The sequence below is a fragment of the Petromyzon marinus genome, chromosome 51, assembly GCF_048934315.1.
Source record: "Petromyzon marinus isolate PM22_M1 ecotype Great Lakes invasive population chromosome 51, UKy_Petmar_22M1.pri1.0, whole genome shotgun sequence".
NCBI classification, from domain to species: Eukaryota; Metazoa; Chordata; class Hyperoartia; order Petromyzontiformes; family Petromyzontidae; genus Petromyzon; species Petromyzon marinus.
Window position 1 is genome coordinate 11,833,622 of NC_133717.1, and position 18,741 is coordinate 11,852,362.

The 18,741-nt window shown below is 46.2% G+C and overlaps 1 protein-coding gene across 1 annotated transcript; it reads left to right on the forward strand.

The window, feature by feature from the left end:
• The first annotated feature begins 706 nt into the window (after positions 1-706).
• On the forward strand, positions 707-14,540 carry LOC116953430 (vesicle transport protein SFT2A-like). Its single transcript, XM_032973633.2, has 8 exons — positions 707-912; positions 6,957-7,043; positions 10,015-10,097; positions 10,983-11,064; positions 11,975-12,010; positions 12,561-12,619; positions 13,643-13,672; positions 14,315-14,540. Exons 1-8 carry the CDS (start codon positions 847-849, stop codon positions 14,352-14,354), a joined length of 483 nt encoding a protein of 160 aa, XP_032829524.1. The 5' UTR covers positions 707-846; the 3' UTR covers positions 14,355-14,540.
• Positions 14,541-18,741: the final 4,201 nt, after the last annotated feature.

Sequence of the window (18,741 nt, forward strand, 5' to 3'; positions counted from 1 at the left end):
AGCTCAGTGGGCCTTACCTGGTCATATAAAATAAAAAGCAGTGGTTCTTAATCTCATCATGGGACCTCCTTTGCCAGTACCCAAATATGAGAATAGGTTTTCCACCTTTTTTTCTGGCAACAAAACAGGTGACTTTACCGAAATGTGACTTTACTGAAAAAAAAAACTGAAACCTTTTATAAACGCTGATAATATATGATGCATTGTCTTTGAAACTGATTGGTCCACACCAGAGACAGCTTTCTTTTGAGCCTAGTCTCAAAACGGTGTTAGACCAGAGGACACCTTTACTGCACTCCTTTAGTTCTCAATAATTAGAACATGTACAACGTTAAAAACTACATAGTTTTGATGAAACAAAGTGCTTGCACTTACGTGCCCGTGTTTAATTTGTTTCGATGATTTACCTTCTAAAAATTTGAGATGCACCCCAGCTTAAGAAGAAGAACCAAAGATTTAAAGGGTTCCAATGTGCTCCATAATACAGGGTATTTTTTTTGGGTGAGATCGCGATATTGGTCGCGAAAGCCCCTTACGCAGTGCCAATGTGCGTTGTTGCGATAAACACAATTTTAATCCCTTTTCCAAACGCCAATTTCCAACGCGTTGCTTTACCGCGGCGGGGCACCCGTAGTCACGAGACTCGAGGGTAAAGCCCCCCCCCCCTACCCCCACGTGACCCGAGTGTTGACTTCTGCATTGGGGGTAACGCAAGAGGGACGTCGTGGTTCGCTTTGAGTGCCAAAAAACTTTATAACAAAATTATTTCTCGACCGTGAACGCGAGAGACACTTTTTTTTTGCTTTCTGCGTCGCGCTCAAGGTGTGTTGGCGCCGCGCCAGTAATATGGATAAGCTGAGGCGAGTGCTCAACGGAGAGGAGGATGAGAACGAGAGCGGCCTGGTCGGGCAGGTGAGCCTACGGTCTTGCCTGTTTCGGCAGCCGGGAGAGTTTGGATGTCGTGCCCCGCCGCCGAATGATCGTGTCCGGTAGCGGCGGGTGCTGCGCACGGGACCTCTTTGTTTTACGAGCGCTGTGTCACCCGGTAAATTGTATGGTTGAGTTAATCACCAAAATGTAAATTCCAGTACAATCAGGGCGTAGTGTCTCTGCTCGCCTTTGATCCGGGGGGCTTTGGAGGGGAAAGGGTTGGTGTGTCACGCAGAGATTTGTTAAACTCCCGAACCCGATTCGGCTGCGAGGTGGTAGTTACAGTAACTAGGTGTTTTTTTAAATCCGCGTGAGTCTTAGAGTGATGTTAGCCCTCCTCACCCTCGTGTGAGTGATGGGTGTTTCCATGTGCAGCACTCCGTTTGTCAACCCAGACGGTGGTGCGTTCATGGATAAATAACAGGACATTTGGAATGTAAACGCACCCGTTGTTTGGGATAGTAGTCGGCCTACATAAAGACTCGCCCCTCCACCACATGAATCTGGTATTTTCGCTGATTTGGAGCTGTGAACGACTAGATTGAACGGGAAAATTTTTTTGCGTGAATGCATTGAAGTGTCAAATTGAGATATAAAAAAAAACAAGCCGGTTCCGCAGTGATTTGGAAGGCTTCCAAACTCGCTGGACTGCGAATGGGAATGCTTGTGACAAGCTGAGATTATCTTAAAAGTTTGCGATAAGAATGAGGCGTTACTACCTTAGGAATAACTTTGCAGAAAATTGTGGTGGCAGTAAAGACTCCGTTAGCAGAGGGGAAAATGCAAGTCTCCGAGAAAGATATTCAATGAGGGAGAACAAGTGACAATGACTGATCATGATTGCTTGTGTTGCAGTCGAAACGTCGTGAGAATTTTATTGTTTTATATTTTTATTGTTTCATTGTTTCCCTTCTACGTGACTTCACCGAAAGAACCAAGAATATGAATCCCTGCAGTCACGAAAGCTTCAAATCAAAATTTAAAAATGAACTGTCCCTTTAGACAAATCACGTTGTTGGCCCTTATGCTCAACTTCCGTTGGTATTGTGAGATCATTAAACGCGCTCTGTTTTTTTTGCCCTTTTTCGCAAGTGTGCAACGTGTACTTGAATTGCCGATTGAGTGTTTGCGTTAATGCTTTGAATTATTTTTGTTCTTTCCTCCTGGTGACACACGCAAGTGTGACCCAACGGTATTGGGGTTGCAAGGGTTGATGGATCACGCCGAGATGTATGAAACTTCCTAACCCGCTGGGTCACGATGCGACCATGGACATGGGAGCACGGCACACCAACTGGTGTTTTTGCCGAATACAATTTGCCTGGAGCTCTTAAGTGTTCTCTAATTTGGTGTATTTGCTTCAGCTATTCCAGTTTTTGACCACATATCAAACACTAATGAATGGAATTTTCCTAACCTGACAATGCAGGACCCGCCTAGAAAACAATTCTTCGGAGTCGGTGAGCCTTTTTAAAATGTGCATGGTGCGGGAAGGGTCAGGAATGATAGCGATTTCATGACCGCCATACTTTGCGATCACCCTTCATTAATGACTAGAGATGGAGGCTGCGGTCCCAACAGATTTATGGCAAAATAAGCAGTATTAGTACTACTGGCCCTAACCCATTAGCCTACATTCGAACCCTTAAACCTTTACCCTGACACTCAGTCCTAACACCAAACCCCAACTCTTAACCCAATCGCCTAATAACTAATCGTATTCTCTAACCATGTACCCTAAACCTTTAATCTTACACAAACAAAATTAAGCATTTTCTGTTAATATAACATCAACTGAAACCCAAAGAAGGTTTGTGATAGGATTTGATTTAGTTCTATGTAGACATTAAACATTTGTAGGGATGGTAGTGCCACTGACGCTTTCTTTCTCCTCGTCTGCTTGGACAGTGGTCCGTTTTCGTTAATATACTGTACAGAAGTATGGTTCCTGTCTTTTGCCACACCCTGTTTGAAAGGTCTTAATATTAAAGTCAAACTCTGTGTGTGTCTTTTCAGTTGAAGTCAAAGTATGTGTATGTTTTCCTCCGCTAATGAGCGTAGGGGTGGTGCTGATATCTGCCGGGCAACCTTCAATCAGTGGTGGAAATTCCACATTCCTATGGTTTTGGGGGAAAGTCATGCGTCATGAACTGGCATACTGTACACGTTTAAGCGCTCTCTTTAATGGCGTATCTTGTCACATGTGTACAGAAGTGTGTGTAATGACCTGAGGTTAATGGTATCCGTGATATATTTTGCCAATGCATTATATATGACCTTTTCTCTTTCGCGACACACTTTGTTGAGGATTAGCGTACGGTTGAGCCAGGTCACTGCATTGTCCAGGCTTTGCCCAACCGTGAGACATCATTTGCAAATTGCATGAATCCATTTAATGCCAACATCAGTTTCCACTCTCTCGAAGAGCCAAGCCACGGTTATTACGAGTGTTATAACAAACATGACAAAGGGTACAATAATTATAACATATGTAGCAATGATTTTGTTCATTGGATGAGTTAAGAAGAGTTGCGACTCTTAGTTTGAATGCAGATTTAAAAAAAAATAATCTTTCTCTTTTGACGCATTGTGAATGACGATCATGGAGCCTTTTTACGTAGAGTACTTGTGCTCAAATCAGGGTGGAATTTTATGGACAAATTCTGAAAAATATTCCATCAATAGACCTGGAAGTCACAACATTGTGTGTAATGTTTAACCTGTTGGGAGATTAGCCAGTAAGCCATAACAAACATTGTCCCCCTTCCTGTTTTTCATGGGACACTAGATTTAATTGGTTGGGGAATGTGTTGAGAAGAGACAAACCCATAGACTTGCATAGAGACCCATAGACTCACATGGACACCCACTCATAGATTACGCTTTATAAGCGTAAATTATTATATGGAGGTGCCACCGGATTAGCGAGAGACCGAGGGTGAGACCGGGGAATGTGGCAGATTGAGATATCAGGACAGTGGATGTGACTCGAGAAAAGGCACAGAATGGAAGAATATGGAGAAGGTCCAATTGAGCAGCCTATTCCATGCAGTTATGGTTCATTTTTCTCTGAAAAATGTAGCTAGTGACTCCCTTTAAACAAAACGAGCTCTTGCTTGCAAACTTGAGCTTGTACAAGGCCCTGAGGCAACGAACTGCATAGCCACTAAGTTGACTTGAAAATGAATGCAGGTGATCCACTTTTCCTCTTGATAGCTTCGTCTGAAGGCTGTCTGACTAAACATTTAAAGCTCCACTACTTAATGGGTTAGGGATGCTGCCATGGTGTAATGGTTGGCGCACTGGACTTGCATTCCAGAGGTTGCCGATTGATTTCATGGCGTGGCAGTTGAAACAATGGGACAAGTTTGTTAAAATCTCCCCGCCCCTGTCCACCCAGCAGTATAAATGATAAAACCACAGTTCATAGATCGGCAGATAACGTTTGTTGTGGTAAAGTGTGGGTACTCCCATCCCTTCCAAGATGTCTGGTCAGTGTGGAGAGTAACCCAAAATACACCCTTGTAAACAATTTATGAAGTTTTAGGAGGAGCACGGTAGACTAATCCTATTCTCCTGACGTTTAAAGGTTGATCCAACTCAAAGACAAACAGCTATTATCTTGTAGCACATGGGCTGTGTTCTGCTCGGCTGTCACACACACACATTTTCAGCTTCCTTCATGACAAAAATAGACTTTTAAAATGCATTTACGAGCTTCCTCACAGCACTCCTGAGAAGTTGCAATGAGGTTGTTAAGTCATGTGGGAGTAATGTCACGTTCGTGACATAACAGCGGATAACATTTCTTTGTAATTAAGCATTACATTATCTGACAGCCCAGGACGCAGGCCTAGGTAAATATTTATAAGATTCGAGCTCTTTCACTAAAGACATATGCGCCCAATGACTACATAAAAAAAACCTTCATGTTAAATTAGTTTCTGCCCCAGGGTGGTTGGGACGGTGCGGATTAGAGGTCACTTGAAATGATCTTGGAGGCAGCTCTGCGATATCCGCTTCTGCGGGCGGTTCTGCAATGCGAAGGGTTGCGCCGCTGTGCGAGCAATTCCCAATTGACACTTCGGGGCATGACGTGATGGCAATAGCACAATCGGGATACAATTGTGGGGGGGTTGGGGAAAAGATAAAATACATTTTTCCAAAAACACCTGTGGAGTGTGGCCGGCGTGCGTGTGATTGCATGCAAGCTTTGCCCGCAGCTCGCTTGCCTGTCTGCATTCTGGAGAGTTTGTGCCACAGATGGGTGTTAAATTTCGTTATCGTCGAGCGTGGATGTCAAAACCCGACACCACCTTGCAAATTTAAAATTGGTCCCGAAGAAGCATTTATACTTTTACAGCCTGCGGTTATTGTCAATAAAATATTTAAGGGGGGGGGGGGCTGTAAATTGCTGAAAGTAATGTCACAGTGGCAATACGAAAGCGCTCGTAAAGAGGCATTCAGAATTAAAAATGCATGCGAAGAAAAAGGCTGCTTTGTCAGCTATACAAAATCAGCTGTTTCAAAATTGTTACCGGGCTACGTTTTGGCACATACATGAAAGCTTGTGATGGTCAACACACTAGCATTTCAATCCAGAGGTGGCCGGTTCGATGCTATCTCATCGGCAAGGTAGTTGAAAAGATAGTGGAAGTGTCTTAAATCGTCCTGTCTCTGTCCACCTTAGAGTGTAAATGGTTACACCACAGTTTCCCGCATCTCTGAGTAGTACGGTTGGCTACGTACAGGGCGAAAGAAGTTCAACATACATGCATTCAGTTGGCCAATTGGCATCTGCGTAAAAGAGCCTCATAGCTCATCGGATTCCTCCATTGTAAATACATTTTGATTATGTAAATTGTGGGGACTTTCACCTCTTCCAAGACGTCTGGCCACCATGAAGAGTGGGCTAAATTCCTAATATAGGGGCTCACTAGAGCTCACGCTAGTGAGTGGAGGTCCTTCTGCTAGTAGTGGAGTGAGTAAGGTATTGCAGGGTGGCATTTTTACCTGTTTTTTTAAACATGAAAACTGTGAAGAGGAATTGCACAACTTGTAAGCACCGAGGAAGGGCCATCCATGACTACAGTTCTTGTCATGAATTCACGTCTGGCATTAGGTTATGTTTTCATCATCATCGTCATCATTCAAAGATCCTTGTTTGGGGATTGTCAGAGATGGCTGTAACCGCTATAGAGCTGAGCAGCATCTCTCAAATCCTCCTTAACAGGATCTTTATAACCCCCATGCCTGCCTGCCCCTTTTCGTTATTTTTCTTGTGTTCTTTCAAACAATAGCCCTCACTTTACTTAATAAGTTATGGGCGGCATTCTGCGAGTGGGCTTAACATCTCCTCACCTGTAAATTCAGCCCATCTTCCTGTTTGGCATGAAGCCTAATTGCTCCATGATACTGAAAGAGTGAAATTTAAAAAAACCCGTTGATAATTCAATTTAGCTGGATGGAGGTGGTGCACGTTTGTAATCCAGCATTGGAGGCAAGGGTTGGTGGATCACTCAAACGTTGCGAAGCTTCCCTCCCTTTGGCGTCGAAGTGTCATACCCTGGCTGGCCAGGAGAATGCCGTACAGCAACAATGTGGATTCCACCTGTTCCATCTGAATCAATTCGAGTGTTTCTCCCTGACATGCGTTTGCTCCGGGTGCTCTGGTTGCCTCCCACGCCACGCATTAATTGGCCGGTGACGCCTCAATAGGTAGAGGACTCCAGAGCGCTGGCAATTGTTGCTGCCTTCATGCTTGTCTCTGTCCGCGAGCGAGCAGATACTGTGTGATGCGTTCACATTTTAAACTGTTATTCTTATTATGCTCGATGTTGGTAAGCCAAACATTCACTGGCCCCTGTGCATTCATGCAATCTTAGGATTTGGCAAAGGACCTTATTGCCCCGTGTGAATGAATACACCACGAGCATAATGAAAACGGCATCGTGCTCATCTCCTTTGTAACCGTGCCCCCGTGATGTTGTTGCCCCGTGCGACGCCCGCCGACCCCCTACGCCCAGATCGTGGAAGGATCCACGATGAGTTGGGGGACACGCTTGAAGTGTTTCGTCGCGTGCTTCATCTTCGGAATCCTGTGCTCCATCCTGGTGAGAGAAGCAGCTGCATCTTCGTTCACATGGCACTCGCACACCTGTGGCGACACGCGCATCCTACCGCGACCATAGTAGAGGTTTCTTTTGGGTTAGATCACGTAAATATATAAATGTGCCGTTGAACCCGCCACCAGCCGAAACGGCCAACTAGTAAGGGTTGTCACGTAAACGGAACGTGGCCAATTCGATACTAGTGCAGCAACGCCGGTGTGTGTTGGAGAGCCAAGCCACAGGATTTACAATCTGAGGTACGACGTTTCGCCACAAATTACAACTGGCTTCATCAGGCGACAGACAGATCTGTGGAGAAGTCCACCTGTTTCGTTCCTTATATAGAGGCGTAGATGCGGCGACCACGCTTCTGCCGGGCGCGGTGGTGGCGATGAGACGGGTTAACTGCTCATCGTGTGGCTGGGTTTGACCAGGCTGCCACAAGCTGGTTTAAACTGACGGCGGCAAAATCGGACGGTTTACGAAAAACTGGCTTTTTTTTACTGGTTCATGGTAGCTTTGCTTTTGGAAGCCACGTCATGCAATGCCTGGCCAAAACAAATGAGCTCATGGTCTTGCATGCACATGAGTTCTTAAACGTTGGAAAATGTTATGGCGATTGTATGACGCGTCCTAGAATATAATGTTCGCGATCATCTCATTTTTGTTGTTAAATATTTCATTTTGCGGCCAAATATTGACGGAACAACAGCAATTAAAGGTCGCAATACTCATTAAGGTTGGAAAAATATAGCTATTTACCCATTAAATTAGTGCGTTTTCATATGTTTTATGGAGTAACTGACTGCATAATGGTTATATGACATCACTTCTGCATTTCATATAGAATGTATTTAGTAATGCCTTGTTTAACGAACAGGATGTGCATCATTCGTATTATAGATCATAACATAATTATTAGAAGATTTATGGCAGGATTAAGTTGAGTGAACTGCAGTTGAAGAAAGTTTAAGTAATTTTTATTCGTACTGGAAGAACATTAGAACATAATAAGGGTGCATTAAACTTGTGAAATCTAATTACAAAGTTCAGTGAAACTGATATAGCGATGATCGTCATGTTGTGGTATTTAGTCGTATCATGTAAGGCTGTACACTTGGCCAGATTTGCAAGTGTCTCTACGAGAGATATGTCTGTAAACAATTCACAGGTATGCGCACACACATACACGTGTGTATACACGTGTGTGTGTGCGCGCTTGCATTTAACATTCAACCCTCCTGCAATTGGCCGAATTGTCACAAGGATGACGATTTAAGAATGTATTTTGTTGTTCCGTCTCTTTTCTTTGGGTCTTTGTGTTTCGATCGAAACGTCGTAGTTTTTTGTTATTTTCTTTGAGCCTATCTACGTGACTTTACCGAAAGATCCAAAGAATATTAATTCCTGTAGTCACGAAAGCTTTCAGTCAAGATCTCTTTTGTATTGTATGGCTCATTACTTATGTCTGGTTTTTATTGTAATTCCTGCAAGTTCTGTCTCATTCACTGAATCAGCCTGAAAGTATCATGTTATAAAATTGTTTTCATGAACAATTGGTTTTTTAACTTGCCCAATTTGATGCACATATCGTGAACGTCAACGCCGTTCTGATGGGAGAATTGTCATCGAGTTATTCTGTTTAAGCTGCTTTCTGCCACCAGGTGTCACCACGGTATTGGTCCCAAATTTGATCATTGGGCAGAGACCCATTTTTAAAAAGGGTTTACCCTTTTTTCATGCTTGTGGCAGGCTTTTATTTTGTCTTATTCCCAGGGGCGGAACCAGGATTTTGACTTTGGGGGGGCTGACTGCAATATTCGGATATATCCAGTATATGTTTTCCAATGGGCGCCACAAATGTATATATTTTTTTATTGGATTTGAACGCGGAGTTTATTAATAGGTCGGAGCCGCTGATGTGGCTAATAAGTTCGAAAGGCTGCCGCTCAAGCAGCCTGCAGGGCAGCACAAGGTGGCAGCCTGCAGCATTTTGCAGCAGCCGGATATCCGGTTATCCCGATTACCGACTTTCCCTGAATTTCAGGGGGGGCTGAGTCCCCCCCAACCCCCCCCCAGTGGCTTCGCCCCTGCTTATTCCCCAACTTTATTTGATTTTGCTAGTGATGCCGTGTCATAGATGCATCCAATTAGATGTCTCGCATAAGCGTGCACTCCTTTCATGGTCGAGAATGGCCCACGGAAGAGGATACAAAAGAGCTACATCTGAGTTCTCTTCAAATTACCTCTGGTCTACACAGCATGGATAAGGACTTCCCCACCCTCCCTACCACAGGAAGTAATGTTCATCACGTGACAATCAAAAGGGTATAGTTAAGTGTCACACGTAGAATTTAGCTACACTAATTTGCAGAACCAAATTTTACGTGATTTTATTTTTGCGTAGTTATTGGGCCACACTTCACCTGCCTTCTTGGTCCTCTTTCTCCACCCGGAGTTTTCTCCTGGGCCATCTGCACATCCACTCCTCAGTCAGTTTAAATCCCTGGCTCACCTCTTCGAAACGCCTCTTCCTCGGCCTGCCCCCCGGTGCTTTGCCCTGGTGCTTCCTTGCTCCTAACCTTTTCTCCAATGTCCGCTATATTTTCTTACGTCACATCCCTGCCATCTGAGTCAACCATCTTATTACTGGTCCAACAGATCATCTATTTAATAAATGTCTGCTAATAAAGCCTTATATTTTTTGAGCCATCAAAAATGACTGCTTGACAACTTTTAAGGAAGGTGGGGGGGGGCATGCAGTGAAAGGAAGAGGAGAACGCAAGACTGGACAGGATGGAGGGAGTTGAAGCCAAAGAGACTGCCCTTGAGCAGAGAAATACAGACATTTAAAAAAAATAAAACCTTTGTTTGTGAAACTATTCAACTCTGAAATGAAGTAATGTTCTGAGCGTGCTTGCCATTGCTTGATCTTTAATACATGGCTCTCCTTTCCCACATTGCTCTGGGTCAGGGCACTGTGTTCCTGTGGTTGAAGAATGGGCTCATCCTCTTTGCTGTGTTTTACTCGCTGGGGAACATCTGTGCTCTCTGCAGGTAAGGTCACATCACAGCTGCCTTGGCCTTGAGTCAGGAGTGGGCAACATACAGCCCCTAGGCCAGAAGCCTAGGGCCTGCTTTTTGTGTTTAGTTTGTTGTCCTTCCCCCACACCTCTGATTAGCGCAGTTGGCTACGTACGGTGTATATATGTACGTTGAACTTCGTTTGCACGGTACGTAGCCAACAGTGCTAATCGGAGGTATGAAAGAAGTTCAACATACATGCAATCGGTTCACTACATAATTGTATATGCTCCGTGGTAGCCACATGAAGCCTACCACTTTGAAACGTCTTGCAAACTATATCCGTCACTTTGAGCGTCCGAGCAGTGCTAGTTGGGTACTCAAGAATATTTTTCGTCTGGCAGCGTTGTGTTTGTAATTTATTGCCATTCAATTCTGATCACACAGTCCATGTATACAGCTCTAGTGTGATCTGAGTTAAGTGTTGACTAATGTGCGATTGCCTGCCAATGTACTTGGACGTCCCATTCAGGGTTCCCTGCCATTGCTCTGAGTAAAATGATGCACAATTTAGCTATTTGACCCAGATTAATAAATGTAAATGGAGTTTTGCGAAATGTTAATTCAGAGGCCCCTGTGTGCTTCACTATGAACCCGTCTGGAACGCTGTTCCTTCCGATATTCGGTATTAGGAAGCCACTGGAGCTATGCACATTTAAATCTGGTTGAAAACTAATTTCTTTAGAACTTGCTTTTTGTGTTTAGTTTGTTGTCCTTCCCCCCGCACCTCCAATTAGCACCGTTGGCTTTGTACTGTGCGAAAGAAGTTAAACGTACATACACGCGTGTTGCGCGCGTTTGCGTGCTCGCTCGCTTGCCTGTGTGACCTTGGCTGGTGCCTATGTTCCCCCCCCACAGCACCTGCTTCCTGATGGGCCCTCTGAAGCAGATGAAGCGAATGTTCAATCCGACGCGGGCCATCGCCACCAGCGTCATGCTGGTGAGGGCACTCTTGCCGCCATCGTCATAGTCGTCGTCATCAAATCCTATCACATCATTGGAACGTTTGGTATTTCCGCCATTCTTATTGCGCAGAGGTCAGCAACCGGCGGTTCCGGAGCCTCGCGCGGCTCTTGACGGACTGCCTCGTGACGTGACGTGTGTATGTATTCACATGCACTGGGGCTCTTAAAATATTGAGTTTTCTACCGAATTCGAAAAAAGTGCCTCTTGTTATTTTGGTTGCCGACCCTTGTTATAGTGCAAGGCCCATCACGAAGGCTCTTCTGTGTTGTACAGACGGAGTCTGCAGTCGTTTCGCAGGAGGGGCGCGACATTGCTATGTGTTTTCCGCAGTTGAGTCATTTGCGGGTACATTTTAGAAATGTATTTAATTTGGACCATGATGCTGGCACACCATGGCCCACTCTGCAATCGTCATTGTGTTGTTCCTTTCATTCAGGGTTTCCCACTGAAGGATTATTTCGTCTTGAGATTCCATATCGCCTAAATGTTTGATTTATGCCACATCACCTTAACCACAATTGGGCCAACCCGGAGTGTCTCTCATCGTCCTATTGATGTTTAATCTCCGTGTGTGTTTATGTGGGTGGAGCGGTGGAGTGGTTTGTGCAGTGCTTTGCAATTTCCCAGCCATGGACAACATTGGTGCTACATGTCCTGACCCTCCGCTGGGTCAGTTGAGTTTCAAATGAGTACCTAATATCGCGTGATGTTTTCAGCACTGGAGAGACAACACTGGTCGGGCTTGATGTTGGCCATGCAACGCCATCGTTTGCCCATTCCTGCCTTAATAGGTGCTCGCCACTTGCCCCAAACAGTCTGTTAAGGCGATACGGGGGATCTTTGTCTGTGTATGATTATATTTGGCTTTGTGTGTGTGTGTGCAGTGCTGTCTGGTGTGCACGCTCTGCTCTGCCTTCTGGGTAAGTGCGATGGGGGACTAAGCCTTGATGTGGTCGGCACCCCACAGTGCCGTGGCCAATGTGGGGCACTGCTTTCATCTGTCTTAAATACCGTTCGGCTGCCTTGGCGCTTGCTGTGTCAACACTTGCCAGTGACCAAATCGCCTAGAATGCATCCGATCTCGGATTCTAAGCAGGGTTGAGCCTCAAAGCTCAATCGTTACGTGCCTTATGCACGCGTACGTGCCTACGCGCATTAAGTTTTGGCTTGCGTATGTTTATGAACCGCATTGATGCACATTCAAGCCGCTTCAAAGCCATTTCTTATACGCGTCACGTGGGCGTGGTTAAAGGTGACCAACGTCCACATTGTCCGTTGAGTAATTGTTTCACAAGTGGCTAAGGCGAGCTGGCTGGCTGATGAAGGATCGGGGGTGGGTGACTATAACTCGTCACTAGTTGTGCTGTCTGCGTTGTCTGTTGAGCTGCTGCCGATGTGGGTTTCTTGTCCGGCACGTGGGTCTCTCCACGTGGCCGCCTTCTCACTTGTGTCGTTTTTGTCTGTCTGCAGTGGAAGAACAAGCCTCTCGCACTGCTATTCTGTGTCCTGCAGTTCCTCTCCTTGACCTGGTAATGAAGATATCTGCCCGTGGCGCCTGCCACCAGCGTCTGCAAAGGCAGTGGTGGCGGTTAGCATGCTCTGTTGTGAACCTGGCGACCTGAGTTCAAATTCCCGGCCGCGGTTAACGGCAGTGGTGATAGCCGAAGTGTGGGTTGACAAGTTGTGTTGAAGCGGGTACCCCAGGACCCAGTTGAGCAGTATGGGTTGACCCAAACTGATCAGCGTGAAGTATGGACAAACGTGCCGAGTGCATATAAGACTACCAGTGTTGTTTTTCGTGGACACTTTTGCGTATACATTCGGGATGACTTTCAGATTACAACAATTCCCCAATATTGTATTTAAAAATTTATTTTAAGGACAATTTGGACTTTTTCGGATTTTCAGACCCCCATCTATTCTGTACCAATGTAAAATGTCTTCATCCGGCATGAAAAATGGCACAAAAATCGGATTGGCCTGATTTTCAGTTTTTTGGGAATAATCAAAAAATTGGGAACGCATCTCAAGGGTGCACATATCTACAGTGTTCACTTCGTCTGTTAAATGTTATTGTTCTAGCAAGTTAAACATTTCTGCTCAATCGTGTCGTTATAATGTCTAGAGCCATAAACGTCTACCACCTGACACCGCCAAACAAGTCAAGTTGTCCCGCGGGCAAATGTCCCAGTTGATTTTGTATTTCAGAAAAAAACGAATTATGTTGAAAAGAAAGGAAACATTTAGATAATTCTGTACGCTGTTGCTTTTCCGCACATTCTGCCACGTGACAACTTTGTTTGGCTGTGTTGGGTGGTAGACGCTTACAGCTCCAATTGGCGTGATACACGAACGATCTGGCCTAATATAAACCAATTACGAATCGCAGTCTTGATCGTGAAAGCCTACAAATGGAGTTAGTATGACAAGCGTGGTAAAGGTATTTCTGCAAGTCATTGTTGCTATGATAATGCCAGTGTACCTGGCTCTTCATCAGCGACGGCAGCACAGCCGAGTCTAATGGGAGTGTCTTTATGGTCCTTTGCCAACAGGTACAGCCTCTCGTACATCCCCTACGCACGGTAAGCACCTGCATTCACTTCTTTCACATCGACACTGGTCCCCCCCCCCCCTTAAACACACAGCAGCGCAGTTTGATTCCTCGCTGAATATTTTATGGGGGCTCGCTGGCTGACCTGGAGTAAGCGGCACGTAAACTCGGAGCCACAGCTGCTTTTGCGGGGAGGTGTACTGGATGTGGTGTGCCTGGTGTGGACATTTATGCCGCGTCACTGACCCAGACAGGTCCGGCTGAAATTAAGCCCTGGACAGCGGTGTTCACCAGCAAGCATAAATACGATGTGTTGTGATAGAAAAGACAAGGTTAGTTGAAGACAAACTCAACACTGCCCTCAATATAAAAAAAAATCGATGGGGTTCTGTAGGTATGTGTGTTGAACTTCTTTCGCATCGTACTTAGCCACCCGCGCTAATCGGAGCTGCAACTGCCATTCTTCATCGGAGCAATTTCAGCGAATGTTTATTGTTTCGTCACCCCCCCCCCCCCTCTCTGTTCCTCTGTCTCCCACTGTCACCACTCTCTCCCATTCACCCCTCTCCCATTCCCCCGTGCGCACACCGCTCTTGCCTGTGTTCCCCCCCATACCTGTTCCCCTCCCTCTGTCACCCCTCGTCCCGTGCCCCCCGTGTGTATCCTCCAACAGGGACATGGTGAAGAAATGCTTCACGTCCTGCTTGGCTTAACCGCAGTCAAGTGGCCGTCAAACATTCCCTCCACCACCACCCCCCCGCAAAGCTCACGGATTGTACCCTCCCACGGTGGCATCATCAGCAGCCATGATCAATCCACTGCCGAGTGAAGGCCTCCCCAAGTTGTCGCGCCACCTCTTTCCAATCCTACGCACGAGCCGATCTCGTCGCTCCATCTCCCCGGGTGAACGTACTGGCACCCTGTCGTTACTGTTGACCGTCGGCTGCCATTACTTTCCAGCCATGACCTGTCTTTTGGGGGGGGAGGCCGTTTCCTTAAAAGTCTTAATGGTGTCTTTAACCCGCGTACGTTTTTCCTGCTGCACGTAAAAACATAGTGTAAAAAAATTAAAATTTTGGGCAATACTTATTTATTTTCCAGCGATTCGCAGCCACGATCAGAAAGTCTTGCCTGGGGTGGTGCGTCAACATCAGTTCTCGTGATGTCGAAGCAGTTGGAAGACGAATGTCCATTCAAATTTAGATTTTAGACTGGTGTGTTATGCTGCACCGGTGTACCGCCAATACGTCCAAATCCTGATTTGGACATCTGCTAAGTGCTTCAAGGGAAACTTGCTTTCAGACGCCAATGAAGCTCAGTGTTCTGTAGCCTTAATAACGGTTGTGTTTATCGGCTTATGCTGCAGTGTGAGCTATGTTGAGCTGCATGCAGCACATACACTCAGAAGGCCCAGGCTCTGCAGGGCTCGACGAGTGAGTGAGGTTGATTCTTCTCACTGAGAGTGGTGTTTAGTACAGCTTTGCTTTTCGTAGCGCGTGTGCGCCGATGCGTGCTGTCTGAAAGTGGCCTTTAATGACGTTGCGCCTTTAGGTAATCATGATTGATTCTATACACACATTATTAGACATTTATACGTGAATGTTGTTTTTGTGACTGTACAGAAAGGCACACATTTTAAAATGTTCACTGAAAAAGCACACATTTAAAAGTTACAAAAAAAGTTGAGGTGGCTGGGTGGATCAGAGCATTTAAGCACTGAGCCAGCAATGCTAATATTCTGGGTTTGAATCTAGGTTCACGTGTACAGTGAGTTAATGGTCTCAGCCTGGTCACCGAAAACTGCACAAAACTTCGCATTAAATTAGATTTTGCACAGAATTTGGCTAAATATCGGCTCTGATAATAAAAAAATATCGCTCTAACTGTCACGCGATGAGCATCACTCAAATTGGCAAGAGTGGGTGAAAAAATTGGTTCCCGCTTCCGCATACACCAGAGGTCACTTAAAGGGATCTCAGCGGTAGCTCTCTGATGTCCGCTTCTGTGGGCCGTTCTCTAACACGAAGGGTTGCACTGCTGTGCGAGAGATCGTTTGGATACTTTGTCTCACGACACAATGGCGGTTGCACAGTCGGGATAAAATGTGTAAAAATAAAAAAAAACGGTGTAAAAACATCAAATAGAAGTATTTAGGATACGTTGCCTTCTTTTTGTAACGGGGAATCCAAAAAATACAAAAAGCAGAGTGGTTTTATTTTTACGGGATATTTTTCATGAAGGCCCTTTTCAGCGCTATTTATATTTCTATGTGCACAATATTTTTAGAAAGGTATTTTAATAACGTGCTGCGATGCATTTTGAATAATTTTAAAGATATATTGAGCTCATCGATGCGAGTGTGTCCATTCACCAGCTATGAATACACGAGAGGAGCTTTGCTTTCAAAGGCTGCGGTAACCTCTTCTGGGGTAATTTCTTCTGCGGGGGAGAATATTCGTGTAACAATCGGCAGCACAACCCGGGACATCGGAACGCTGTACACCACAACCACAAACACCGACGCAGGAGTGTATAACGTAAGTCGATAATTTGCGTATAATTTGCATCAAGTGTAAATGCTATATCTGATTCTCACATGTGATTGGATGGGTGCATATTGAGCCTGTGAATTAATTGTAATCGATGAGACAATATTATTACATGCCGAAGAGTTTTGGGTTTGGCCATCCAGTAGTTTAGTATCACGTGAGAAATTTCTTTGCGCTGATTAGCTTACCAAGGAACTGTTCGTTGCAGTCCTCTCAATGGTAACTGCTTATTTGCTTTCACATTCACACACACTTAGCGGAGTTTATCTCTATTTTAACTACTTAAATTGTTATTTTCACCATAATTATTTCTGTTGCATTATGGTGTTCTTTGTACGTTGATGCCAAAATCACGTCGTTCTTAAAGTGCGGTAGTTTGTAAAGTGTTATTTTGTAAATGCCTCATGTTGGAAATAAGTAATTTACGCCTCATTGAAAGATCACTAAGGGGTGCCACTGTGGCGAGGTGTTAACTCCCTCACCTGGTATGCAGGAGGTCGTGGATTCAATCCCGACCCTGGTGCCTGCTGTATATTTGGAGTTTGCTTGTTCTCCCCATGGTAAAATAACAATAGTTTAGTTTAGTACTGACTTCATCTCGCGAGCATTGCTAAGCACTACAGCTCAAGCACGCGCAGTGATCCAGTGCCCTAGACGCAGCCATCTAGAGCGAGCAGCCGAGTGGTCTTCATCGTCATCATCAGCCATGGTCAATCCCTGATGCACGAAGGCCTCCCCAAACCGCGGCCACCTCTCGCGCTCGGGCAATCCCAACGAGCACCTTGCACAAGAGATCGGGCAAATACTCGGAATACGGCACGTGCGGCATTAGTCTTGCCAACAGCGGACCGCTGGGCACTATCCAGTTGCGTGCGGGTTTTATCTGCTCGACCAATTGTTTACGTTCAATAAATGAATAGGACTACTTCATTCAACCGCAGGCGTTCTTGCCAAATATTTTACGTTCAGCGGTGTTTACACACTCGCATGCCAACTTTCGCGTGCGCTATGCACTGCTGACAGCACGTGTTTAGGAGTGCCCATTCGAGAAAAGAGCATGCCACGTTAGCCGAAGGCTGCAGGTGGTCCCCATTATCCCCTTGCCTGCCACATTCTTAATTCGCACCGTTATCGAGAATATGGAATGTGGGGAATGATAATTTATTTTTCAATAATGGTCGCTGACCTCCACGGCGCAGCAGACCTCCCCGGAGTGTTTCATTCGGTCGTGGAAACCAGCAGCAACTCGTTAGTCCCGGACTGGGTGGAGATCGGGCCAAGCAGTACGTCGATTGTTGCTTCAAGCCCGGTGGCCTCTCTGGTTATTACAAAAAAAAGTGATTTCTCAAATGAGCATCAAGGCAGTGCCAGTCTCCCGTTTACAGCCATGAGAAAAATTGGACATTCCACATTCCTATGGCGAAGGCGATTAAATCCGGAGTCGAACCACCTTCCAAAAAAATGTGCACATTTCATCGAACCAAGTAAACTTCCAGCCTGGATTTGAACTCGCTTCCTTCCTATTGCGGTCTGCTTGCTGTGCTGCTGAGGCAAGTGGCCGGTGTAATGCTGTCGGGGTATTGACCCCTAAATATTCACCATCTGCCTCGCACCGGCCACCGATGACTGCATACACCAAAACAAAACCCGACGCATTCCAATGTGGTTCCTGCATGCGCTTAATTTGGCTACAAATCCAGCGTCGCCGAGCGTTCATCTCGCGTGGCAGTGCTGGTGGCAATTTGGTGTGCACCTACCGTGCGGACCCGATCACTTGGCCGGATTCCCCCAGGGGGCGGGGGCGGCGGCGGGATCGGGGGGGGGTAGTTTTGTGGTATCCGCTTCCGTGGGCCGTTCGCTGACACGAAAGAAAGGCCGTGCGGGAGATGCGGACGGATGCTTCGCTTCGTCACGCGGGACCAATGGCGCTGTTGGAACGGAATGCTCGTGGAAAGTTCCAGGAGCGTTTCGGTGGTGACGTTGCCGAGCCCGGGTGCAGCTTGTCCAGCCATAAACGTATACGAGAATAACATTCCAGGAGTGCGCGTCCACAGCTCGATATCGCAGTTGTATTGTTTTGAAAGTGAAAATGTCTCTCACACGTTACCGTTTATTGTGCACCACCGAAGGCGGGCCGCTTCGTACTCGATCTTCACCCACCGTTTTTTGTGTGTGATCACGTGACGATTGCCGCTTTAGTCTTGGGAACGCCCGAGGATGTCGAGCACCGCACCTGCTTTAAGAAATTCAGCGTGCCGCGATGCCGCGTCGTTGTGCTTGCATCGATCAGGGTTTTTTGCAACCCGGTGGGTGTGCTGCGCACGACGATTGACCGGACGTTTCGCTTCGCTTGCCGGGAGCTTCTTCAGGAAAGAAGAACACCGGCGCCGCAACCGGAACAGGCGCACACGGGAACAATATGCGGCACGGCCGAGAAGGCGGTGTGCGTGTATGTCCGGGATTCACGGAGGCAGCCGCACAGCTTGACATGTGGCGTGTAAGTCCACGCCTGTTTGGAAGTGCACCCCGAGTTGGAACGCGCATTTGTGGT